The sequence below is a fragment of the Cylas formicarius genome, unplaced genomic scaffold (genome assembly GCF_029955315.1).
Source record: "Cylas formicarius isolate icCylForm1 unplaced genomic scaffold, icCylForm1.1 PGA_scaffold_8__14_contigs__length_24414737, whole genome shotgun sequence".
Classification (NCBI taxonomy): Eukaryota; Metazoa; Arthropoda; class Insecta; order Coleoptera; family Brentidae; genus Cylas; species Cylas formicarius.
The window spans coordinates 7759822-7787490 of NW_026844361.1; the positions used below are offsets into that span (position 1 = coordinate 7759822).

At 35.8% G+C, this 27669-nt stretch overlaps 1 protein-coding gene across 1 annotated transcript in view; it reads left to right on the plus strand.

Moving 5' to 3' along the window:
- Positions 1-27669, plus strand: part of LOC132706585 (zinc finger protein rotund) — a 303785-nt gene that overhangs the window by 14021 nt on the left and 262095 nt on the right. Inside the window, exon 2 of the mRNA XM_060677992.1 lies at positions 1918-2055. Within this exon, the coding sequence (XP_060533975.1) occupies positions 1918-2055 (138 nt within the window). The remainder of the gene's footprint in view (positions 1-1917; positions 2056-27669) is intronic.

The following is a 27669-nucleotide window of genomic DNA, read 5'->3' on the forward strand; positions in this document are numbered from 1 at the left end:
CCACATCCACAATCATTAGAATTTATTAATGCTATTGGTAACGAGTTTCAAGATCTAGTGCTTTTATCATCAAGTAAAAATTTACATTCAGCCTATAGGTCAGGTCTGATAGACCAGGAATGCAACAGAAAGTACCAGGTCAATTTCATTTGTTGGTTTTTCACTTCATCAGCCATTGCCTCTATTAATGTGTGTTAATTTGTTCATTGTATTCCTGCAACTCTTCAATGTGTATATTTCTTCTTCACTTTCCGAGATTTGAGAGTTGATTTTTCTTTTCTTGTTTATGCTAGTATTTATCTTTAATTCATATAACATTTTCGAGATCTTTGTTGATTTTTGTCCTCCAAGTTTTGTCTAAAATAATATATTTTCGGGATATACAAAACCAGCCTTAACACAGAAGTATATATAAAAAAGAGGTCGTAAAATCTAAGCAGTTTTTGCTGAAGAGTTACGCGTTATTTTATTTTATTGGAAATTGGAAATAACTCCAGAACTAATAATATTTGTTGAAAAGTTCGTTGTTTCTTTCAGTTCTATTTACATATATTTACATATCTTTTGAACAGAACAGTTTGTTCGTGGTGCTGTTTGTTCTCTCCCGCGAGAATCGCGGCACCACCGCGTAATATTCGACATTAAAATATAGAGTGCCCATCACCGTGGTCATCATCATCATCACAGCGGCAGTAGGAACATCAGTAGCCGAGAACGGGTCAGGTAGTTTTCGATTTTTTATTTTCGCTCCTCGGCCTTCGTGGTCGTTTTTCGCCTTGTTTATTTGCGGTGCGCCGACCACGAGGTCAAAAATCTGATCTCATTCACCGCTATCGGGCCGTTATAGTGCGAACCTGGATGTACGGGGACACACTTCAGACATCTCCAGAAATATTCTAGTATCGACTGTTCTCGTCACAATAACAATTCTTGGTTTTATAGTTTTGGTTAGTTAGTTAGTAATTACAAAAATGAAAAAAATGGCAAAAATATAAAAACACTGTATGTATGGATTGTGTTTTAGACATGGGGGCTAATATGGCATATTTCCAGACTGACCACGGAGGTTCGGCATATCGAAGTAATAACCAAAAATATAAAAATAGATGATAAAATATATTTAATGATAAAATATTAAACCAAATCGGAAGTAAACATAACCGCATGATATTTATATAATTATTTTCTCGATGAACACCAAAGTTCAAATTAGGATTTTCTCCAAATTCTCAGAAGAAGTCCTCTTCGTTTTTGTTTTCATTAGAAAATATCTGCTGCCTCCATTTGGCTCTCGTAAGCTTCCTTTTATTCTGTAAGAGCAAGGTGAAAATTTATATGTTTCTTGGATAAAAAAATGACGTGCTGATAATTTTTAAAACGAGTTGACATTGTAAACTATGGTTCAATAAGGAAAAAAATTGTCGCACAGTGGGAGAAAAAAGAATCGAAACTTGTCCAGCACATGCGCATCGCTCATAAATAAGGCTACACGCCGGCGGTTTTATCGTACGTAGTCCATATTTTCAGCATATACACGACGTCGCTGTCCCGATTATGACCGACTTTCTAAAAAAACCGACGATAACGAACGCATTAACGTTCGAAACGTTTATCGCGGACGCAAATTAACATGGCGATTTTGCGAAAACAGCCAATAACAATGTCGGCCGATACCGGCAATTGCCTCGCGAGCAATAAATTTTCAGACGACACGGCTTCAAACGCACGCAGTCTGATTACTTTTCCTAGTCAAGGAAAAACGGTTCCGCATAGAACACGCTATACTTTGAACCTGAAGAAAAAAAAAACGAACAGGAATTCGGTATGTCAACCGATTAATAGGCTAGTAGTTCAAATGCTTCTTCGAAATTTAATTTTTTTCGAATATTACGTCACTCTCCGCTAACTCTTTTTCAGATGAACATGTATCCGTGGTACCGGGATTCCATGGGCGGGCAGCTGGGTCAGCTCTGCGGTCCCATGGCTACCACCATCAAGACCGAAAATGGCTACAACGACTGCATGTTAGCTCTGGATTATGCCACCCAGAGTAAGGTAAGTTATTTACAAACTTTTTGTTTCATCTTTTAAACCAAGACCCACATGTCTTTGGACAAGACCGAATGCATAATACGTATATTTGTTGATCTGAAGTTACATGAAATTCGCAACCTTGACAGAAATGGATAAATGCTATTGAGATAAATGAATAATCTTTTTTCTGTTCGCAAATAATTTCGTAACTCATGTATTTCTTGCTTTTACAATTGACTTTAAATTACATCTATATCTTAGGCATGATAATTATATAGTCGCGTGTTATAGTTTAATTGTACAAGACTGTAACATTTGATCTGGATTTCTCGGGCCTTGCTGACTTTCCGGGAAATACGCTGCCTAATACATTGTCCACAATCTCTGATTTTTTATGGTTAATCTATAAATAAACTTTTACACCCGTCAGCAGTTGCAAATCTTTGGTCCTCTTAATGAAGGGCTCTAGTTTCATGTATAAATTTTGTTTTAGATTATTTTTCTTTTTAGAAACAACATTATACTAACTAGAGGATGCTTGAATATTTTTATTGCGGCTAATCACAAGCAGGACAATTTACAACATGTCATACAAATATCATTTCAATTTAATTATTTATACAACAAAATCCATGAAATCAATCATGAAGTTAAACAGAATTTCGCAGTATCACTGCATTATGCAAGTATGAATCATATTTAGTAATTACTACGGCGAGATCAATAAAAATAAATGTTACCTTGAAACCGAGCTTCAAACCACTTACTTCACCAATTTCACCCACTTAAAACTTGCTAAATTCTTTGTGATTGTAATAATAATCTCTATCGACAACAGTAGATGAGTTTCAACTAAATAAATGTTGAAGATAATCAACCAAGATAATGTACAGAAGTAAGAAAGTCAGAAGACCAACCATTGCTACTGGCGTTGCTCATCTCCGAATAAAATAGAAAAAAGGTTACTTGTGATCTACCCATCATGGCCTTAAAACTTGGGACACACAAAGATCTATGAGGTAATAGTGTTCAACTTACCTGATTTTTTAAATCTTTATAATCTATAATCTTTCTATCTGTTATCTCTAGTGATTAGGTAAATAGGTTTCTTTTTTCCAAATTTTAGTAAAATGAAAGAAAGTATTTCTTAAAATTAGTTTTTTTTATGTATTCTTTCCATATAATATTAAAGTTACAGGAAAAGCAAACAGCAAAAGCAAGTCAAAAGAAAAACATTTACAATATGGAAAAGTGCCCCGTCTCATAATATAAAAAACTCGGAATAAATTTTCATAGTAACCTTAGATGTGTGTCTTTCGGAAATGTATATAAAAACTGGGATGTACTCAACCGTCGATAAAAAACGTCTCCGTGAATCTTTGGTTCGCTGACAACTGGAATTGCGCTGATGTTTCGTATGATCCATGTCCCAAAACTCATGAATACGTGTTATAAAGAGGTGAAAAAGTGGACCTTTAAGTATAGTAAAATCCAACATATTTTTTAGTTTGGTTAAAGTATTGAAAAACCCTGCATCACTCATCCCGTATATATTCGTAGGCGCGGTTGTTCAATATACCTTCAACTACAAATTGTCTATTAAAATTCTATGTATCGCCATACGGTATGCCAAATTCTTGCATAGATTTTTCCATCTAAGATTAAATAAAGGCAACCCCTTGATACTTTGATCATTTAAGGCAAGTCGTTTTGTCCTTTATTCCCATATTTTGCACCAGCGTGCGGCGCTGTTGAAAAATTACAAAGCATTTCGCTCCGCTATAAATGCAGAGGTCGACCTTCGTGGCTGTCGCCCGTTGGGCTGGTAAATTCAATTGTTTTATTTATTTCTGACGGTCGGCGACGACGAAGGGGGCGTGGTCCGCGTGCGCCGCCGTCTCCATTGGTCCGCCGAACCGGACCTCCGTTGACAGTTTGACGGTTATTGCTTTTCGGAATTTCTCGCTTGGAGGGAAAAGGGTTTTACGACGCGATCCGCAATATTCCTACCCCCCACCCCAGTAGCATGACGGATTGCCGTGGGGCAGGTAAGTGCTTTTTTTGCGAACGGCTAGGGCGAGGATTGTAGGGCGAAACTTGGTTTTTCGGATAAAAACACGATTTGTAGATTGATTTCCTAGTATTTTTTGTCTTTAGCTTGTAAACGTAAGCTTCAATTTTCACTTATAACATGAAGGTGTGAAGTTTTATATGTAAAACCGTCCTACTTTTACTTTTGTATGGTTATTTTTGATTTTTAAGACAGAAAATGCCAAAAAACATTTTAGGCCATGACAATGACAGTATACGCATCTTAATTAAGAAATTTTGACAGAAAAAAATGTTTAATTATGGCGTTTTCCAAAAATAAAAAAATTGAAATTCATAATATTCATAATATTCATATATATATATATATATATATATATATATATATATATATATATATATATATATATATATATATATATATATATATATATATATATATATATATATATATATATATATATATATATATAACAAAAATACAGTTTCGACAAGACGCGAATATATCGAAATCCACGGTGATGGCCGTAATAATAGGCTTGTAGTTTATAGAAAGGCATTTAAACGTATTTGTTTAACAATTCAGAGGAATAAATACTTAAGAAGAAGGAAAAGGCAAACCATTCCAAGCCAGGATGATGAATTATGAATGTGGGGAAGATATATATCGTTTAATTATTATATTGTTATATCATTATATACAGAATAGTTTTATATTTATTACGTTATAAATATTAGCAATTTTTAAAAATTGCTGTTCGTTGTGAAAACCATTGTTTTTTCTTTTCTTTTCTCCAAAAAATGTTTTTAAATACTGAATAATATTTACATTATCAGTAGATTTTATCTAGTAAGATTTGTAGCATATTTTTCGGAGAACCCTTTAAATGCTATACGCGTTGCATAAAAGTTTTGGAATAATCCGGAGAATTTTAAAGAAAAACTAGTAGCATCCTTCTAAATTATGAAAATTTTGTTTGGATCCCCCTGTATACGTAAACCTAACACTTGAGTTGTACTCTACAACTTTTGTATTAAAATGTTTTTTTAAACCTGAAGGAAAAAGTTTTGGGGGAGGGGGGCATTTATAATGAATGACCTTTTATCATGCATGTGTACGGGGTGACCACTATAACGTAAACCTATACCTTATCTCGAATACAAAGAGTGTACGAAAAAATCTTAAATACAGAAATCACCTGGTTTGAAACGAAGATTTATTTTAGTATTGTAGTATATAGTATTGCATATACAGGGCACTCAGTGTTGCTTGGGTAAACACAACCTAATTTTTTTAAATGAAACATCCTGTATTTTATTGCATTTTTGGATTCTACTCAAGTGTGTAGGAAAATTAAATATTTAATGTTCTATACCTACGTCTAAGAGTTTTTGACATAGTTGAGTTTTTATTTCAAGTATGTCCTTTGCAGCCCCTAAGAAAAATACCAGTTTTTCCTAAAAATAAATGTTTATTTTTTAATTTTCGTTTAATACCTTGTTGATTAAATACTAAATTAAGAAAACTTCCAAAAATCTTTTTTTTTATTGAAAGCCCCAAATTTCATAACTTTAACTTATTTACCATTAAAAATAAAGTTAAGTTTGTATAAGGTTGTCTATGCTGAAAATGTTTAGTTTTTGAAGGATTGACAAATTAATATTCTTATATGACGATTTTGATGCGGGTTTCAAGCTTTGTTATGTCTATTCTTAAGTTGGCGTTTAAAATCAATTATATATTATTATTATAAAAATTCTATTAAAGTAGGTTCTTGTCAACAAGGTATTAAACCCAAATTAAAAAAATTTCTTTGGGTCTACAACTGACATAAAAACTTAAGTATATCAAAAACCATTAGACATAGGTGTAGAACAGTATATATGAAGTTTTCCTAGATACTTGAGTAATACTATGCAAGATGTTCAGTTTTAAAAAAATTAAGTTTTGTTTACCCAGGCAACACTGAAAAAATATATATGAAAAAATATAATAAAATAAAACTTCGTTTCAAACCAGATGACTTTTGGATTTAAGATTTTTTTTGTACATCCTGTATATTCGGGGATAAGGTTACGTTGTATTGGCCACCCTGTACAATGTTTGTGTCCAAACTTCACTTTCGATTGTGCCGTATTGTGAAGCTTTATTTCTCGAGCCGGGTTGCTAATAACAAAAAACTTTTAAGATTTACGTAGAACAAAACACCGTCGCCATGGAAATTGAAATAAAAGAAAAACAGCAAGTAATTTTGCATAGGTCTTGTACGACACATTTTTTAAGTTAATAATACTTTATGCGTTGTTGTGAGTTACGTTCTTTATAATCCTTTAAAATCCTTTAATCCACGCCGGTATTAACTAAATTTCAGTAATTTTGTGGGTTATATCATGTGTCCTATGGGGTGCCGATATGCTTTTTCGATTCGTTCTACGTAGGTGGCCCCCGCGTCGAGCCCCGGGCTCGCGTAAGCGTTTAAAACCGTCAATCGTTCGAAAAACTTCGGCATTGACTAATCCAGCTCGCGTGGGAACGGGAAAGCAAGTGCCTCAGCGAAGCAGTCGCGGAAGACGGAGTGTATTTATCATTCGGCGGCGGTCCCTTTGGGTAGTAATATAAAGAGGCATGTTCGGTGGTGTTATCTCGCGACCGACATCGGCAACATGGCCCCCACTTGTCGCCCCGGAAAATTTACGGCCTCATCCGACGCTACGGGACCGACCGCGGACCTCGCGACGTCAAAAAGTCGTTTTCCGAACGCATTGTTTCGAAGGGTTCTCCTGTTTCCGTGGACCACTCGCCACGCACGTGTCCCTATCCTCCTCGGCCAATAAAATAGCGCTTTCCACATCAAGGTCATAAAAAACGTTTTTATGGTGGCTGATGCTATGGTTACCTACTGGTTTTTTGAGATGGATGTATGCAACTCATTGGGGGTGAGGGGGCAGTTTAGAACATAGGCTGTTTTGAATTATTGGATTTACGAACGCATCATTTGTCTTTCCTAACCTCCAATACCTTTTTAATACTGGTAACACCGAACTACACTAGCTGATAAACAGCTGCCAATTTACGTCAATGTCAGTGTCAGACAGAATAAAATTTGTCGGTTACTTTACGCAAACGAATGTTGGAATATTTATATTATTACGTCATATCCGACAAGACCCCGCAACAAAGAGGCGCCGCCTTGTTTTTTTTGCCGATCGTAAAATGTATCGGCGTCTCAGGCAAAAAGGACAGGGTGGGCAAGTTGCGGTGAGGAGATAATTAGGGTATTATTATGCGATGTTTTTTGGGTTTACGATAAGTTAGTGAAGACGTAGTTGTCGAACCGGGAGGATTAGACTCGATTCTGCTTCATTACGTTATTTTTATTTTGATTATCCTTACAAAGCAGCGGTGGGATTTTACTAAAATCACTTACAATCGTTTTCGTTTTTTTTTTTTCTCTTCTCGGACAAGTTAAAATTATTGTACGTCATGGGAAGATTTAAATCGAAAACAGTTACAAGTGAAAAGCGTAATACACGGAAAGAACGTTCATCCTCGTCTTCGGGAAGTGATAGTGACAGTTCGAATTCGAGTTATAGCTCTTCCGATAATAGCTCGAGGAGAAAACGGACAATAAAACGTTTGAGGAAAGAATTAAATGATTTAAAAAGGCGTAAGCCGGTCTTTCGCGCGGGAGACGAACTTTTAGTGCCAAAATTTGACCCAAGTCGGGATGACGTGATGGTGGATAATTGGTTGAGTAAAGTGGATAGTTTGGCAGAACGTTATCAGTGGGACGATGATACTATTCTTCGAATAATTTCCGGACGATTACGAGGTAACGCTCGTCAATGGTACGACGAGAACTTGGAGTACGACTCAAGCTGGATTGAAATTAAAACATCAATGAGCCTCTATTTCCGTAAGTCTGTTCCATTTTCCAAGTTACTAAAGGACGCTGCTAATTACGAAACTAAGCCGGGACAAAACATAGGAGATTATTGTTTTAAAAAAATGTCTAAATTAAGGGCACTTAACATAAATATACCTGACGTTTATTTGATTGACGCAGTAATCGACGGTATTAAAGACGATAATATATCGCGAACTGTTAGAGCCGCACAACATGAGAATGCCAATGCACTTTATGCGTATCTAAACACCGTGGGTAACATGCCTACCGAAATTTATAGTTTTCATGAGAATAACACCAAATTCAAACGTCCGCCTTGGACTAGAACGCTTAAAAAAGGTGTTAATCCAACTTCGTGCACATAACTTTACTTTAAAAATCAGTAAGTGCGTATTTCTTGCAACTACTCTAGAATATCTTGGGAGAGAAATCAGTGCAGAAGGAGTGAGGCCAGGTAAGAAGAATATTCAAGCGGTATTGGATATGAGTTATCCTTCCAACGTTAAGCAAGTGCGTCAATTTCTTGGATTAGCAAGTTATTTTCGAAAATTTGTCAAGAACTTCTCCATGATTGTCGAGCCTCTAACAAAATTAACTCTCAAAAGTGCGAATTGGATATGGAGCGTACCACAAAAAGAAGCATTTCACCAAATTCAACAAAAGCTTATATCTTGTCCAATTCTTGCAATATATAACCCTAAATTAGAAACCGAACTTCACACAGACGCATGTTCCATCGGTGTCGGGGCAATATTGCTTCAATACGATGCTGAGGGTAATACGCACGTTGTCTCTTACTTTAGCAAAAAAAAACAACAAGCGACCAAAGGCAGTACCACTCATACGAACTCGAGACTATGGCTGTAGTTTATGCCTTAAAATATTTTCGGGTCTATTTATTGGGGATAAACTTTAAAGTGTTTACGGATTGTAATGCCTTGCGAACGAGCTTATCAAAGAAGGATTTGATCCCGCGCATTGGAAGATGGTGGCCGCAAATTCAAGAATATACCTTCGAAATTGAGTACAGGGCCGGCAAAAAGATGACGCATGTTGACGCTCTTAGCAGAAACCCCAAATCGAACAATAATTTTAAAGTTGAAGTTTTTCAAATAGACTTGACAGAAGCTTACTGGATTACCGGCGCACAAATGCAAGATGAACAGATTTGTAGAATCCGAAACATTTTAGCCGATAAAATAAAAAATAGCGATACAAAGTTTTACTTTGAGCAGTATGAGTTAAGGAATAACAAATTATACAAAAAATTAGGAAATGGAACCAAAGCATGGGTTGTTCCACGAGCAGCACGTATGTAAATTTGTCGTTTGTGTCATGATGATTATGGGCATCTTAATGTAGAAAAAGTGTTACGAAGAATTCGTGAAAACTATTGGTTCGCAAAAATGAGGAAATTCGTAACGAAATATGTTAACGCTTGTCTAAGTTGTATGTATTACAAACAGTCGTTTTCTAAACGAGAATGTAAATTGAACCCTATTGAGAAACATCCGATTCCTTTTCATACATTACATGTAGATCATGTTGGGCCGTTTATGACAAGCAAAACGAAGAATAAGTATATTTTTGTGATTGTTGACGCATTTACTAAATTCACTGTAATCGAACCAGTACATAATCAAAAAAGTAAATACGTTATTAGGGTTTTAACCGACCTAATATATCTATTTGGAGTACCTAGCAGAATTATAAGCGATAGAGGGACAGCTTTTACATCTCGAACTTTTAGAACATTTTGTAATACTTATGGGATTAAGCACGTTTTAAATGCCGTTGCTTCGCCCAGAAGTAATGGCCAATGTGAGCGATATAACAAAACCATTGTGGGTGCGCTATCAACAACAGCTGCAGGCAAGGACGAAAGAGATTGGGACAAATAGATAAAACAAGTGCAAATCGCACTTAATACAAGTTTTAATAAGGGTATTAATTCGACCCCCATGAAGGCGCTTATTGGCTCTAATTCAAAACATGCGGCAGAGGCAATAATTCTGAATGAAATCCAAGACGAAATCGATAGGCTAGACCTGGAAGAGCTTAGGTGTAAAATTTCGGATCACATATCGAGGGACCAGAAAAAACAAAAAGAACGCTATGATAAAACACGACGAGATTCCAAAAGGTACAACGACGGTGACCTAGTTAGAGTATTAATAACGAGTATACCTACTACGGGTGCCAGTCATAAGCTTCATCCGAAATACAAAGGCCCTTTTCGCATCACAAAAGTACTATTTAATGACAGATACCAAGTTGAAGACTTACGAGAGGGGTTCAAACGTAGAAGAACTGTTGTAGCCGCAGACCATGTTAAAAAGTGGATTAGTATACAAAACGAAGAGGATTAATGGCAAACGTGCCAATGAGCGAACGTCGCTCGTGCTTTGTATTTTGGCAAACGTGCCTATGAGCGAACGTCGCTCGTGTTTTGTATTTTGGCAAACGTGCCAATGAGCGAACGTCGCTCGTGTTTTGTATTTTGGCAAACGTGCCAATGAGCGAACGTCGCTCGTGTTTTGTATTTTGGCAAACGTGCCTCTGAGCGAACGTCGCTCGTGTTTTGTATTTTGGCAAACGTGCCAATGAGCGAACGTCGCTCGTGTTTTGTATTTTGGCAAACGTGCCAATGAGCGAACGTCGCTCGTGTTTTGTATTTTGGCAAACGTGCCTCTGAGCGAACGTCGCTCGTGTTTTGTATTTTGGCAAACGTGCCAATGAGCGAACGTCGCTCGTGTTTTGTATTTTGGCAAACGTGCCAATGAGCGAACGTCGCTCGTGCTTTGTATTTTGGCAAACGTGCCTATGAGCGAACGTCGCTCGTGCTTTGTATTTTGGCAAACGTGCCTATGAGCGAACGTCGCTCGTGTTTTGTATTTTGGCAAACGTGCCAATGAGCGAACGTCGCTCGTGTTTTGTATTTTGGCAAACGTGCCTCTGAGCGAACGTCGCTCGTGTTTTGTATTTTGGCAAACGTGCCAATGAGCGAACGTCGCTCGTGTTTTGTATTTTGGCAAACGTGCCTCTGAGCGAACGTCGCTCGTGTTTTGTATTTTGACAAACGTGCCAATGAGCGAACGTCGCTCGTGTTTTGTATTTTGGCAAACGTGCCTCTGAGCGAACGTCGCTCGTGTTTTGTATTTTGGCAAACGTGCCTATGAGCGAACGTCGCTCGTGCTTTGTATTTTGGCAAACGTGCCAATGAGCGAACTTCGCTCGTGCTTTGTATTTTGGCAAACGTGCCTATGAGCGAACGTCGCTCGTGCTTTGTATTTTGGCAAACGTGCCTATGAGCGAACGTCGCTCGTGTTTTGTATTTTGGCAAACGTGCCAATGAGCGAACGTCGCTCGTGCTTTGTATTTTGGCAAACGTGCCTATGAGCGAACGTCGCTCGTGCTTTGTATTTTAGCAAACGTGCCTATGAGCGAACGTCGCTCGTATTTTGTATTTTGGCAAACGTTGCCTATGAGCGAACGTCGCTGGTGTTTTGTGTTTTGGCAAACGTTGCCTATAAGCAAATGTTGCTTATTTTATTGTTTATAAAGGAATGTCGCTTATGTTTAAGATACCCTACTACCTACAATTGATTATGTTTTTTTTATTACGTAATGATTAAGACTAGGCACCAAGCTAGAATGGTATTGTAGTTTTGAAAGATTGAAGTTACGTTTAAATTTCACCATTAGGTCTGAGGACAGACCAATAGTCAGGATGGCCGAGTGTTGGAATATTTATATTATTACGTCATATCCGACAAGACCCCGCAACAAAGAGGCGCCGCCTTGTTTTTTTTGCCGATCGTAAAATGTATCGGCGTCTCAGGCAAAAAGGACAGGGTGGGCAAGTTGCGGTGAGGAGATAATTAGGGTATTATTATGCGATGTTTTTTGGGTTTACGATAAGTTAGTGAAGACGTAGTTGTCGAACCGGGAGGATTAGACTCGATTCTGCTTCATTACGTTATTTTTATTTTGATTATCCTTACACGAAACCAAACATTTTTATTTTTTATTGTAAACGGATTACTGAAAACGTAAGTATTATTTTCGAGTTTTGGCTATTTCATAGTGTTGTGTATATTGTAGCAAGTGTATTGCCAATATAAGTTAATTAAATACAAGTTTCTTGGTCGTCTACATAAGTAAGTTCATTTTATATTCTTTTACAGTTGTGAATCACAATGGTAAGAAATTACAAAAAGAAAAAAGAAAATGAAGACGCCGAGAGAGCTGTATTGTGTGTTGTCAATGAAAGCATGAAACTGAGAACCACTGCTGCTATATATATATATATATATATATATATATATATATATATATATATATATATATATATATATATATATATATATATATATATATATATATATATATATATATATATATATATATATATATATATATATATATATATATATATATATATATATATATATATATATATATATATATATATATATATATATATATATATATATATATATATATATATAATCTTATTTTGTAACGCGCTCATATAAGTCTCCATTGTCTTCGATCCTTCTATTGGCCATCCTCTAAGTTTCTTGAGCTCATCGCTTCGCGGACTCCTTCGTGCCATGTTCATTTTGGACGCCCTCTTTTTTTCCGGTATCCAATTCATTGTTTGTTTAGATAATCTGTCGTCGTTCATACCCTGTACATGGCCGTACCTTGTCTTTTTATACGTTTTCTTTCGATGTCATTTATGATTGTGTCTGGAAGTCCCATTTGTTCCCGAATACTTTCATTTCTAATTCTTTTGGATCTTGATATTCTTGCTGATCTAAGTGCATCCATTTCGCTTGATTCGGTTAATCTTTTATTTTTTTCTGTCATTCTCCAAGGCTGGAATAAACATGTGGTTTGCTAATGTCTCTTTCCCTTGAAATTCCATTATTTATTAAAATTTATTTAATACTTAACAATTTAAAAGCTTTTTTGTTTCACCTATGTTACGAAAACCTGATAAACTTTTTCAATTTTTTGAACTGCCACATATTATATATTGTATTGTAAATTGAGTATTTCATTTCCTCTACAGGATATAAATGTTATCTTCTTTTATACAAAAATCTATACTTTCAAAAAAACAATGCTATGTTATATTATTCTAAATTAAAACTGTATACAATAATTTCAATGGTGAAATTTATTTTATATAAATGTTTTTCACATTTTAGCTAGGTAAAGGTTTATGCTACATAGTGATTTATTGTTTCCAAATTTTTCGGCCGAGAGTATAAATACTATTGTGTGCACTGTTAATGAGAAGACATTTTTAAAGATTTAAACCTAAAAAAATTGAAAAAGTTTATCAAACTTTTAAATTGTTATTTATTAAATCAATTTTACAAAAATAAAAATACGTATTCATTATCACTTCGCACATGGTGGTCACAACCACTATTTTTTGTTTGGTCTGCAGAGTTATTTTTTCTATGAAATCGTGACGATGGGATATTTATTTTAGATTTATAAATGTTTATGTAATAAATAAATAATTCCTCAAATAGTTTTACCAAAATACAATTTTTAGAAATTCGTTTTGACAAGATCACATTTATCGTTATATAGATTGTCCCCTTATTAAAATAACAATTGAAGTGAACTTAATAAGCCCCATTATCTAGCGAATATTCTCCAATTTACAAAATTTACCAACAAGTTCAATAACTTTGATCCTGCAATAGCTTGTGCTTTGTACGGCGCTGAAACGTGTTATTAAACTTATGTTATAGATCAATGTAATCCAGGATGCATTGGCACTTAAGATCAGAGACCCTTAAGTTATGGGAGAATATAGACTTATTGATCAATACCTTTATTTGGAAGAACACTTTTTTTATTATACGGAAACTAGAACGAAGGAGGAGTCAAAATACCTGGTGCTGCCTTAGGGTTGTACTACGCGGAAAGCACAGGCAACCTGGAAATTAATTGCTTAAACAATAACGGTGCCAATTCCATCTCAAAATTCAGTTGAACACCATTTTGATGAGTACAGTTGTGACAGTTATTTGAACGTTAATTGAGTCATAAATGCTGGTAATGTTGGCTTCAGAAAATGATTTGTATTCTTTCTTAACCAATCAACTGAACACCCTGAGACATTTAGGTTAGCTATGGAATAGGAACATGAGGAAGCTTTATTTTCTGGAAAAAAGACCTGAAGAGCGAAATTGTGTTTAGACTTGTCTTCCTTCTGCCCGCAATAGCTTCTCATCCCGTGAGTAAGCAACTGCCGCCCCATATATAATTATAATTAATTAAATTTAATTAAAATTACGGGCGATTTTAGTCGCTGGTCGTACTCCCACCGTAGGTCGTACCGATACGCGATAATGGTCGAATTAGTACCTATCGGGTTATAATAAAACGAGCATCCCGCGGGGTCTTTTATATTTCGCGGTCGCTCTCGGGTACGACTCGGTGGCAGTTAATGGCGGCCGTACCGTATATAGACGCGCCGAACAGCAGACACTAAAGAATCTGAATTTGCGAAATTACCGGCGAGGCATTGTGTGTCGCGCATTTTTTGTCCGTCGTGTCCTTTCCACTGTTTTGGTAGTACCTAACCTAATCGGCGTGCCGCGCGGCCGTCGAGACGGTACCGCCAAAGGACCGCTAACTTTGGCAGACGGTCGTGTGTACATCGTGGTTTCGAACCACACAGGTAGGGGCCTCTTATGTTCCGTCCGGGTCGATTGGGAACCTTTTTCAAGCGCGTATCCTTGATGGTACGTCAATACTGGACCGGATAATTCTAGAGCACTTTGCTAATGCTTGCAGGATTTTTTTCGTATTTTACTCACGGGAATATTCCAACATGTCTTTGGGAAATTGAAGGTTAAGATAGGATATAAGGTCTTATCCGAACTTAGCCTTTTAACTTAAAAACGAACAATTCATTTTCAGGCATCGACCAGTGACGTTTAACAACCGATTTGTAACTAAATTTAACACTTCTTTGCTAATTATTTCATTCAACGGTGCATACGACAAGAAAAAGGCAACATCAGGCTTTTATGTAGAGATGACAAATATTCACCTAAAAGAGTCAAAAACGTAGCGATTCTGTTAATAATGGTTATTGCTAACTTAATCGTTTTTGTTGAACAACATTTATCGGCAATTAAGGGTATTCTGGTTCTCCAGTTTCAAACATGAATTGTCAAGTTAAAAAGGCATTGCTAAACTTATTCTGTGTTAACTTACCAACCACATTTATAGCATCGTCATTGGTTAGTTTTGGTTAGTTAGTTAATATTGATACTTGCGTCTTATTTGTTGTGTCTTATTAGCGTTGTGCAAAGATTTGAATTTAGCAAATTTTTGTTATCTTGTTGTTTGAATTGAATTGGGGCTGGTCACTTCTTCGTTGACTAGTCAAATTCGATCAAAATGTTATGTAGAGTCTCATCTATCATTATTTAATAATAAAATATATTTTATAATAAATAAAAATATTTAGCGATTCGGGGAATTCCAATAAAAATGTCGACTCCATGATATAAATAACTAAATATAAATAAATATAAATTTATGTAATTGTATTTTAAAAATTATTTTGGTCAATTGACTGGTCAGAGGGAGAAGAAATTTATTTTAGTGATATCCATATCAACAACTGAATACATAAAGTATAACCAAACATTAAAACAAAACTACGTAAGCATATAGTGTGAATTAATAATTGGACAGTGTATAACCGAGTGAGTATTCTTTTTCTTTGTTTTACCCCGTTTCTGTTTTTTAACTTTCTTCTGTAATAGTTCATAATTTTGTTTCAAAAGAATGATGAAAGTGATGCTCATTCTTAATAAGTAAGAAAGATATCGACATAAACCAAACAAAAAGTCTCACAATATAATTATCTAGGAACTATAATTAATGAGTCGTGCTTTCTTAGCTATGGATCAAGTATTCAAAAGCCACAACCGATCACTGGAAATAAAGAAAAGACTCCTAAAGTGTTACTTATACTCGGTTCTTCTGTACGGTGTGGCGTCATGACCCTTAAAACAGGAAACCATGCCCAATGCTGGCTGCACAAGAGAATCTTAATATACCATGGACCCAGAAAGTTACTAATGAAGTGTTGGGGAGAATGGAAATCTCCATGGAAATAGGCAACATCCGCAAATTTCAATACCTGGATGACATCATGAAGAACAAAGGAAGACATGAATTACTCCAGTGTATCCTTCAGGGAAAAAATCCAGTTAAAAGAGTGCCAGAACGCAGGAGACTATCTTGGCAAGTCTTCGAAGCAGCAAGTCTCCAACCAACAAAATTATCATAGCCAGAATGATCGCCAACGAGGAGGGGGTTTAAAATTAAAATTCATGGTTGCGCTTATCAATTTTAATGTAACATTTATGCAACTTTTTATGTTAATAAGTTGGTCATGTGGAAGGGTTCATTTTACACCGCCTTTGTTATTAATAATATTTACTTGAAAGAACCGTTTACTTTGACTAACAAAACTATATTAGTTTGATTAAATTCAACATTTTTTTTTACGTCGCTGTATATATTTCCAACGGTTTGTTACCAACACGCAATAAATTTGAAATGTTGAATCAATGAATTTCGTCTTTTGACTGTAAAAGCGAAGCACCGCTCACTGGCCGGTCAGTCAGTCGAAACTTAAAACCGTGCAGAAGCAATAACCACCGCTTAGACTGCAGGGAAAACAGTCTGGCCGCGTTCGAACGGTAGCCGGTCGCGAGTTTCCTTACGCGTACGCCCCTACGGCCCCCCTGCCTCGCCGCGCGCCTTCCGACCATAATTAACAGTAGCGATGTCGGGAGAGACGATCAATTAATTAACAAAAGATACAGCATCTGTAAGCGATCTTTATCTGGGCAGGAATTATCGGCCACATGTATCGGCCCGCTGACGCTTGAATACCGAAAGATGTTTTGTTTTACGTACGGTTTTGTCTATATACGCGATTTTCTGCGTCACCACGATGCCTGCAGTAGAATTCTTGTACTTAGCAAGTTTAAAGTTTTAGAATTTTCAGTTTTTTACTTAATATTTTAGGGTTAAATAAAGATTTCCAGTGATGTATAAATATTACTAATAGTTGCGTCTATTTAAAAAAAAATGCTTACGATTGCTAGCCTAAGACTGTGTTTCCCAGACTTTTGAAATAATTTTTCTAATATTAATTTGTAATAATAAAATGCATATAATTTGTTGATAATCTTCTTTTTTTTTTCGTTTTTAAATGAATAAAATATTTCATAAAATGATATTTATTTGAATAACATAAATTATGCAGCATTTATTTATATCGAGACAATTCTTATTTAAAATGAGCTATGCTATTACAAGAATCAATTACATTATTATGGCTAATCCTAAATAAGAAAGGTAATTTATAAAAAAAGTATCTAAGAAGATTGCAAAGAAAGAAGCAAAACCTAGGATATGGATGAGACAAAAAGTTTCAATATAAAAGTTTAAAATGCAACATAAGAAAGGACATCTCGATAAGGGCGTAACAAGTTCGATAGAGCCCATTTTAGTTTCATTTTGCAGAATTGTTTTTTTTTGGTAAAAAAACGACATAATCATCAAAATTATTTTTTTTATATCCCGCATTCATAGGTGTACTTAGCACTTAGAGGATGCCTTAAAAATTTATAATGAGCAGTACTACTCGACTCTATCGTTAATATCAGAAAGTTTTTCAGAAAACGAGTTTTGAAAATCAAGATGGCAGTTACTCCTCCTGGTGGCTAGTTCGGAAACCCAAAAATAAATTCCCGCATTCCGATTTACTTCTTCTTAAAGTGCCATCTCCACTCAATGAAGATCGGCAACAATTATGGCAAATTCTTCTTTATTTTGTGCTTTTCTTAGTAATGTGTGTGAGTCCAAACCAGTCCAGTCTCTGATGTTCTTTAGTCAAGAGCATTGTCGACGTCCGGGGTGGCGTTTTCCCTCGATCTTACCTTCCATTATGAGTTCTTTATGGTATCGAGAAGCTGGCTTTCGTTGTTCGCTCGATGTAGAACTTCCAAAGCGATCAGTCTATGGTATCCGGAACATTCTGCTTTCAGCTTGTTCATTGTGCTTATCTTTAATGTCCATGACTCAACACCGTAAGGAACTGTGGAGTACAAGCAGCATTTGACGAAGTGATGTCCTGTGTGAATGTTTAGACTGTTGTCGCAGAGAAGGCTTCGCATCTTTAGGAAATTTGTTCTTGCCATTTCGACACATGCTCCTACTTTTACATCGGGATCTAGGTCTTCACTGCCCAAGTATGCAATTGGTGTTCCATCTACAGTTATGTTCGTGTCCATCGAGTTGCTTACGGTGGATACTTCAAGTTGTTCAACAATCTACGTTTTACCTTTATACTCCCTCGAGGGCACTTTGAAATATCAACTCTGAGTACATATTGAAAAGCATAGGACTCAGCACACACATCCTTGTCTAACTCCATGTTTTATGTGTGTCGTTGTTGTTTCAGAGCCTTTCCAGACTTACTGACGCTACTTACTTTTCATACAGCTTCTGGATAATTTTAAAATCTTGGGAGTCTACTTTTAAGAATGCTCAAAAATTTCGTTTGTTTGACGCAGTCAAAAGCTTTTGTGTAATCTGTGAAACACATGTACACTTCCTTCCTCTGGTCTCTACACTTCTGCAGAAGTACTGACAGTGCAAACAAGGCTTCTCTGGTCTCCTAGTACCCCACGAAATTCCATTTGTTGCTTATATCTTGTTGACATTTTTGTCGAATTCGGTTGTGTATTACCTTCAGGAACAATTTCAAAGTTTGAATCATTAGGCTAATTAAACGAAACTCGTCGCATCTTCTAGCTTCAGATTTTTTTGGGATAGGTATAAATGTCGATTTTCGTCAGTCTTTTGGTAGGTTTCCGGATTTGTAGATAGCGTTAAAGAGTTGTACTACATTTTTTAAATTACTTTCTGGATCTTCTGGACTTCTTTCTGGATCCAATAAAATTTCTCGCTTGCACTTTGACATCCGGTATAACATTTTTGAACCAAGTAACAAATTGTTAGTCCAAGAGTGGGTTATGCAGGGCATCAAAGAAATAGATGACACTTACAATGGAATGTTTCAAATTTGGTTGTTTTTATGTGAAACTCGAACCTTTAACACCACTTGGTGACCATTTTCTTTTACGCACCGACCTAGGCACATGGGGGTAGCCATTCGCGACGCATACGTATTAACTGTGACGCTAACAAAAGGCTTAAGTAAAACGATAATGGCCGGCTATTTATATCGTGACAGCTTGAACTAATTATAGGTCACGGCATACGAAAAGTTGGACCCGTCGGGTGCCAGCCTTTCCCAATTACAAATTTGTTGACTGACTGATATCTCAAATCTACGAGTTTAGGACTCTTTTTGTTACGTCATATGTTGGCCAAGATGTGTGTAAAACATGAAAACAAAACATAAAGACGAAAAAGTAACGTTGGGTGTGCTACAGGGATCGATCCTTGGGCCTATCTAATTTTTGACCTTTATGAATGACTTTAGAGCTGGGATAGGCACAGAATCAATGCTGTGCGCTGTCATAATTGTTGGCACAATATCTTGGTTGCACTCTGGGAACTCTCGGAACAATCTTGGAAAAAACATGCATCCCAATTAAGTAGTAATATATTTCTTATTCGATTACTAATAATTGAAGTGCCAAGATTTACGGTGAGGATAGTGTATCATTCGCTGTTCTTGTCCCTTTGTGCCCTACGGATTATTAGCTTGGGGTCATTTGCCTCTTATAAATGGACCATTAACAACCAGATTTTAAACATATTAAAAAGATTTTCTTTTAATTATAGCGGTTCATTCTTATACAATGCAAGCCCGACTAGAGTGGAAGAAGACCACCACATAGAACATATTTACTGGATAATGCCGTTTATTCAATCCAAGAGTTTTTCGAGTAGAGGGAGTTCCATTTTTAAAAGCAGCCACCATTTGACTGATTAACTTATATCTGTATTTTGTGCGTCCATTTTATCGGTTTGCGAACCTTTAGTAGTAGTAGTAGTTGTTGTTAGTGGTAAGTGTTCTTTGTTTGTGATATATGAAACAATTTTATAATATTGTTTACAATAGGATAAATATCTATGTAAATATTTGTATAGTTAAGAAGCCGGTAAACCTCGCTTGAAAAATAAAGTTTTGCAAATATTCCTGGTTTATCAGCACTTCAACGTTTCCGATATTTTTCGCAACTTAGCCGCGCCTCTCTGAAATAAAGGTGAACATCCTCCCCCTCTTAGGCCGAGGGTTTAAGTAAACACTGATATACATTGTTAATTGAACCGTGATGGGTTTCGGCCGTTTTATTTAATATATACGCGTGTAATGAAAACATAAAAGGGAAGGCTTCTACGAGATGCAGGTTCTTTGCATATTTATATTTTTTAAACTACTGTTCCGTGTCGATGTTCTAAAAAACGTAAAAGCATCGAGTATTTTGAGAAATATCGAAGAGGTTAGGAATAAAGCGTCCTAGTTCCAACCTTCGAGACTTCGTGCTCAAATTTTTGGCACAATCATGTTTGCCAAAAGTATTAATAAAAAGATACTCCCCTAACAGAAAAGGGGTATGGGACTTAGACATTGGCTAAAACCGTTTTTGAAGGGGACTTTCAGGACACTTCAAAGGTCAGCCGCGTGGTGCTCATCTTTAAGAAGTGTGACATAGAGGATGTAAATAACTATGGCACTATCTCAATAATTCCCATTGTTAGAAAATTGTGTGTGAACTAGTTCTGAAGTTCCGTGCCTTTAATCTAATAATATTCTTGACCCCAAAAAGTTGGGCTTTAGGCCTGGCCTGTCCACCATGCTATAACTTTAATTCAACTTGACCGCGTTGTTGAGGGAGTTCAGGGGGGCGCCAGAGGGTCCATCGCTCATCATAGACTTCTACTATACCGGCTAGAATGTTTTTATGACTTGAGGCGACATGTACTTAAACTTTTTCAATCATATCTCGTAGATCCAAACGTCAGTGAAATTCTGATAGTAAATAAGTGAATCATCTAGTCCCTCAGGGATGCGTACTTGCTCCCATTTTATTCACATTTATAAATGACTTTATATGTAGACGATACTACTTTTACTAATAACAACATTAATGTCCTAAAATGTATGTCAAAAATTGTTTAAAATTTTTGTCTCTGTTTTGGTGTGGTTGGTGGTAGACCTGCTAAAAGACGGGCCACTGCCGACTTAGAGGCATCTAAGCCTAATGAGAGTGGAAGAAAGCACTGATTGCAAATTCTGCTAAGAAGATAAGGAAACAAACACGTGCGAAGGGCATTGTAGAGGAGGCACCGAGGGAGCCGCTATCGAAGCTGTGGGCCTTAATCACAGCAAAAAGACCTAGATAAAGCTCTACAGCTCAGAAGAGAGTAAGGGACATCCTGGGGGTCGCAGTGCGAATTGCTAACTTTCATGAATTGAATTGGATTTGAATCTTTGACTTCCAATTATAAAAAAGAGTCCCAGAATGTGACATCTGTAAAAAAGTCGCAAATTGATTTGGTAAGTGCCGAGTTGGTCTCTATTTTCGGCCTCCATAGAAATATTCCAGTCCCTATCCGGAGCGATTTTTATATCCCGTACCCGCCGTAATCCGGGCGATTCGTAGCTCGCGATCGGATCTCTCAGCAAATTATCATTCCGGACGTACTGCAACCGGCGCGTACGCATACTTTGAATGCTCCGACTCGCCGCAGACGCGTCTCTAAACATGGAAAAACTAGATTATTTCATACATCGTTGCCGGATGTGACGGCAATGAGGCCGCGGCCTCGCGAACGCTCAGCCTGCGAACGTTTGATTTTATTAAATTGCCGTTTGCAACAATGTAATCAGTCGCAGTGATTACGGACATGAAATGGGCGACGAGGAACAGTAGAAGTATGACATTTGAATTGCCCAAACCGATTCCTACCAATTGCCTAGGCTATATTGACACCATTCACACTCTACATGTTCTTCTGTCGAATTTATAATTAATACACAAATAGGTCTTTATTTCTTAGCAATGAAAAAAAAATTAAAACTCAATCAAGTGGAATGAATGTTAATTGTTATTGTCTTTTTAAATGCAGTTCATTCATGTAAATTCATGGTATCGTTGCATTCAATTTTCTTTTTACATATATTTTATTTGTAGTTTATAGTAGTTATTGCAAGAAGCCCTCTAGCAGCAATACAAGCAAAGTAAATTAAACCTTTCAAGCCAGAATTGATGGCGAATTAATGGGGAAGCGCCCTTTTCAACAATTTTGATATTTTCATTTTCGTTTTTTCATTTAACAAAAAAAAAAAAACGAATTTATTCCAGTTCTGAAACGGTAATATCTGAAATATATTATTTCTCAAAAAACTGGATTTAAAATTAAAGAAAGCGATTTAATTAGAATAGTTGACAAGTGAAAATGTTGACTAAAAGGACCATCGTAGCATTGGGGTTTTGAGCACTCGCCATGAATTTAATGTTTAAATAATAAACGAATTTTAAATAAAATATAACACTCAGGTTGTGATGCGATTGTTTTTGTGCGGGAAGCATACGCCATGTATTTTTTTTTGTTTATTTACATTTTTGCAAAATTTCTAAATCCAATTTAATCCAAATTAATAGACAGCGTTTTGAAAAAAAAAATTAAAACGTTTATGCCCTTTTTGAAAGTTTATTTATTAGCACAACACTAATACTGCGGCAACTGGTAGTATTATATATATATATATATATATATATATATATATATATATATATATATATATATATATATATATATATATATATATATATATATATATATATATATATATATATATATATATATATATATATATATATATATATATATATATATATATATATATATATATATATATATATATATATATATATATATATGATGACACTATATTCCGGGATATCATCCGTTCGCTCGTTGAACTCCGACTGGAATCCTGAATCCGACTGGAATCCTGCAAATCTTGCATCCGACTGGAATCCTGCAGACGTTTCGCCAAAATCTCACTTGGCATCTTCAATGCTCGCGCTCCGAAAACACTTCGAACACTGGGAGGTTATCGGCGGTGCGTGCGGTATTTATACTCTGCGCCGGAGATGGTAACGGTGCTGCTTGTGCGTGGGGGGAGGTGGCTCCGCCCCCTGAATTGTCGCGTTGTTAATTTCGCCCGATCGTAGTTGCGATGTCCCCGTTGGCTGCTGCGCATCGCTCTGCTGTTTGATTATCATTCTCCACGTGTTGGATAAATGCAGAGCGTCGTCTCTCGTATTGAGGTGTCCGGACTTTTCGATGGCCTCTCGTATAATCCTAGTCCTAAAATCAGGAATATTAGCTATTTGTTTGCAAGTGCCGAAATCAATTTTATGGCTTGTCTGATGTTGGTGCTGAAACAAAGCAGATGTTGTTTGTTTGTTTCTTATGGCTAAACGATGTTCCTCGAGCCTGGCTGAAATCCTTCTGTTGGTCTGTCCCACATACGTCAGGCTGCACGATCCGCATGCTACACTGTATACTCCTTGGTTTTCCAGAGTAATTTTTTGTTTTGGGTTTCTTAGTATTGCTCCGATGGTATGGTCAGGTTTGTATGCCGTTGATATGTCGTGTTTCCGTAATATTCGGCCGATTTTGTCAGTAACCCCCTTGATGTATGGCAGGACAGCGATCGATCTTCGTTGGGTCTCGTCCTGCACTCTCTGCTGCGGCTGTTGTTGTTTACTAGGATTATACGAGAGGCCATCGAAATAGAAAAGTCCGGACACCTCAATACGAGAGACGACGCTCTGCATTTATCCAACACGTGGAGAACGATAATCAAACAGCAGAGCGATGCGCAGCAGCCAACGGGGACATCGCAACTACGATCGGGCGAAATTAACAACGCGACAATTCAGGGAGCGGAGCCACCTCCCCCCACGCACAAGCAGCACCGTTACCATCTCCGGCGCAGAGTATAAATACCGCACGCACCGCCGATAACCTCCCAGTGTTCGAAGTGTTTTCGGAGCGCGAGCATTGAAGATGCCAAGTGAGATTTTGGCGAAACGTCTGCAGGATTCCAGTCGGATGCAAGATTTGCAGGATTCCAGTCGGATGCAGGATTCCAGTCGGAGTTCAACGAGCGAACGGATGATATCCCGGAATATAGTGTCATCACATTTTTCCATCCGTGAATCAATACGTGAGAATATATATATATATATATATATATATATATATATATATATATATATATATATATATATATATATATATATATATATATATATATATATATATATATATATATATATATATATATATATATATATATATATATATATATATATATATATATATATATATATATATATATATATATATATATATATATATATATATATATATATATATATATATATATATATATATATATATATATATATATATATATATATATATATATATATATATATATATATATATATATATATATATATATATATATATATATATAAATTAGATTACAGGTTAGTTTGTGAAATCTAGAGGCATGCGCGGTAAATCCATTCCCCTTACGAAAATATCATAGCCACCTGAGGTGCATCAATTTTTACTGTAGTAGGGCCACTATATTATCTAATAGCTATATGGAAATTGAAGTTAATAATATTTTGAATAGAATTTCGTATTATAGAATGCGAACTCGACTATGTATTTCTTTAACGACAAAAAAAGGACGATTAGTACCATAAACCATTAAATATTTACAAGTGGTAATGCCAACTTCAACAACACGTCACATTAACCATACGATTGTATAGCTAAAGAACCCTCCTTCGTTCTAGATTTATTGATTCCGTCCGCGACCTCTTTAGTATGCGGGCAAGGGTCCGGTCAGGGAATGTGTTTATTTATGGTAATTTTAAATAAGCCGCAATAAATACACGTAAATTATAATTATAATAATGTGAAAATGGGTAGGTATACGAATCCGTAAAGTGAAGGCATATGAAAATGTTGTTTCTCCGTCGTTATATGCGTTACGCGCTATCGCTGGATCGCTTTTATTATTTTTTTTTCCACGCACGCCGCCTGTGGTAATTGGCGCGTCGTTTCTTGATATACGGGGGATACCATCATTTCGACAAATTCAGTATATATAGAGTCGATTTTGGTAGATTCCTTTGGTAAAATTTTACATTCTTATACCAGGTGTTTCACAAAGATCCGTCAACGTTCGGCTGGAGAAACGGCTTATTTATAATTTGTTAAGTATTTTATGTCCTAGTTTGTTGAAATTAGACAGCGTCATTTGTAATGATAAGTTGGGAAGTCTAATGCAGTCCCGGGAGGTATCTTAACTAAATCAAAATCAAAAAGATATATGCCGCTGACTTTTTCGAAACTTTTGCTATTTACTTTGCTTAAGCCGCTAAAAGTACAACTTTTTTGACGCTTGAGTTGCATTCAATAAAACAAATAGTAAAAATCATGAAAATCATAAAACATTTTATTTTTTTGGATACTTTGATTAATATGAACTAAACAATAAAGAAAATGATGAAAATGCTTCGTTGCAGACAGGCTGCCTATAACGTTACTTCTTTAAATATTCAACACCCATATGTTAGACAATAGGCATTTTTTTAATTTAAATTTTTTTCTCCAGCCGAGCGTTACTGCTAGTTTTTTGAAACAACCTGTATAATATATTGTTGATAAAAAACAATAACAAGATTAGTTCAAAAGACTAGGAAAAACGAGAAGTGTCTCTTATTTCTGCACTGGAAACGATGATTTAAGCTAAAATGGAAGGGGTCCTTCCACCACCACATTTAAATCGGACTAAAAATTAGTACAAAGTAACAATTTATTTTTTCTACAAAGTATCATTATTAATATACAAAATATTAAATATGATAATAACACAATATCAGTCACTTAAAAATTATCATTATCAATTATCAACTCCACCACTAATCGTTCTCGATAAATATTTTCTTCTTTTATTTCTCGTTTTTCACAGTTAGACCAGCTTTTTAATGTTATTTTAGCTATCTCTTTTCAATCGCATTACAATAATCCACCCTCATTTACCAAATTGTTTGAGATTCCATTAGCACTTGACGTTTATAAATTGTTTGGAACTGAAACTCCGTTTTCTTTAAAAAAGTACGCAACGACTCTTTGGCATAACTAACGTTTAAATCTGTCAGTACTTTGTTATGTAGTGCTTCTACGGTTAAAACCCTATTTACTTTATAAGCGTCGTAGATGTTACGCCTAATTAGATCTGCGTGTTGCTCTTTAAAAACTCGCCAAGTACCAGCATCTTCTCTTACTTTTCTCTTTATTATCACATTTGCAACAATTTTTCTTACAGTTAACTTCGAAACTTTAGTCATGTCTCTTATTTTTATTGCTGCTCCTACTTCCCCTTATGAATTTCTTATCAATGTAAATATTCAAATGAATTTGTTTAGCATTGACCCGTTTTTTTATTTGCTGTCATTAGGTTCGACTACCATCTCAACTTCGTCTTAAAATTCTGTCTTCTTCTAACAGGGAAACATCTGCTTTATTCCACGGTCTCCACATTTTAAAGTGTTAAAAAGATTCTTCTTCTAAGATGTAAGATTCTAATAACTATTTATCTGTATTCTTATGACGTACGTTTCTCTACCACGAATATAATCGATAGTCTTAAGAATGACTTGTTTACAAATCGAAGAAATATGCAGAAAACACAAAAATACAAGAAGAAGAATGTTGTTAATTGAAAGGCACGCAAGACAAAAATGATTATTTTCAAACTTACCTCTACCGGTACACAAATACGTACTTACTGCAAGAACGATACATATCACCTGATGGTAAAATACACGCTTCTACTTATTCGAAAATATCCCGCAGCGTCAATGCTTAATCAAATTTATAACGTTTCAAATAACAATTTCAAGTTTCTAAAAATATTTGTTACGGTCCATCTCAGGCAAGACCTACTTAATGCAGAGTAAACATCTGTTGGGATGGGTTTTTACCACGGTCCTGCTAAGGTCTGCGGTTAAGGTACTTTAAAATACTTAAAACGTCAAAGCAATAAATGCACTATATTTTTGGTCGTATTATACTTCTGAAAGTTTCCGTTCAACAAGAATTTGCGGAGGAAGTGTTCGAAGAATATGTAATTTACTTAACATAGACCGGAGTGAGATATATTTTTTAATGGACTATTAGTAATAATGGTTCAATAAAAGTGAAGTGAAATTTTAAGTAAGAAAACCGCAGTCCTTCATAATTCCTTTATTATAGAATTATAGGAAGTTCTTGCAATTCCTCTAAAATCATGCCTACCTATTATGAAATTTTTCCAAATTCCTCTGAAATTCTTCGGAATTCTTTGCAATTTCCCAATAATCTTTCCAGGATTTCATTGGAATTCCTTTAAAATTCTATAGTTTTCTGGAATCCGTAAAATTCATCTGAAATTCTTCGCGAAATTCCCTGAAAATCGGTCGTAATTCCTCGGAATTCTGTCGTACTGTACGCGACAATTCCTTTGCAGCCAATATTACGGCGATTTTTACAAAAC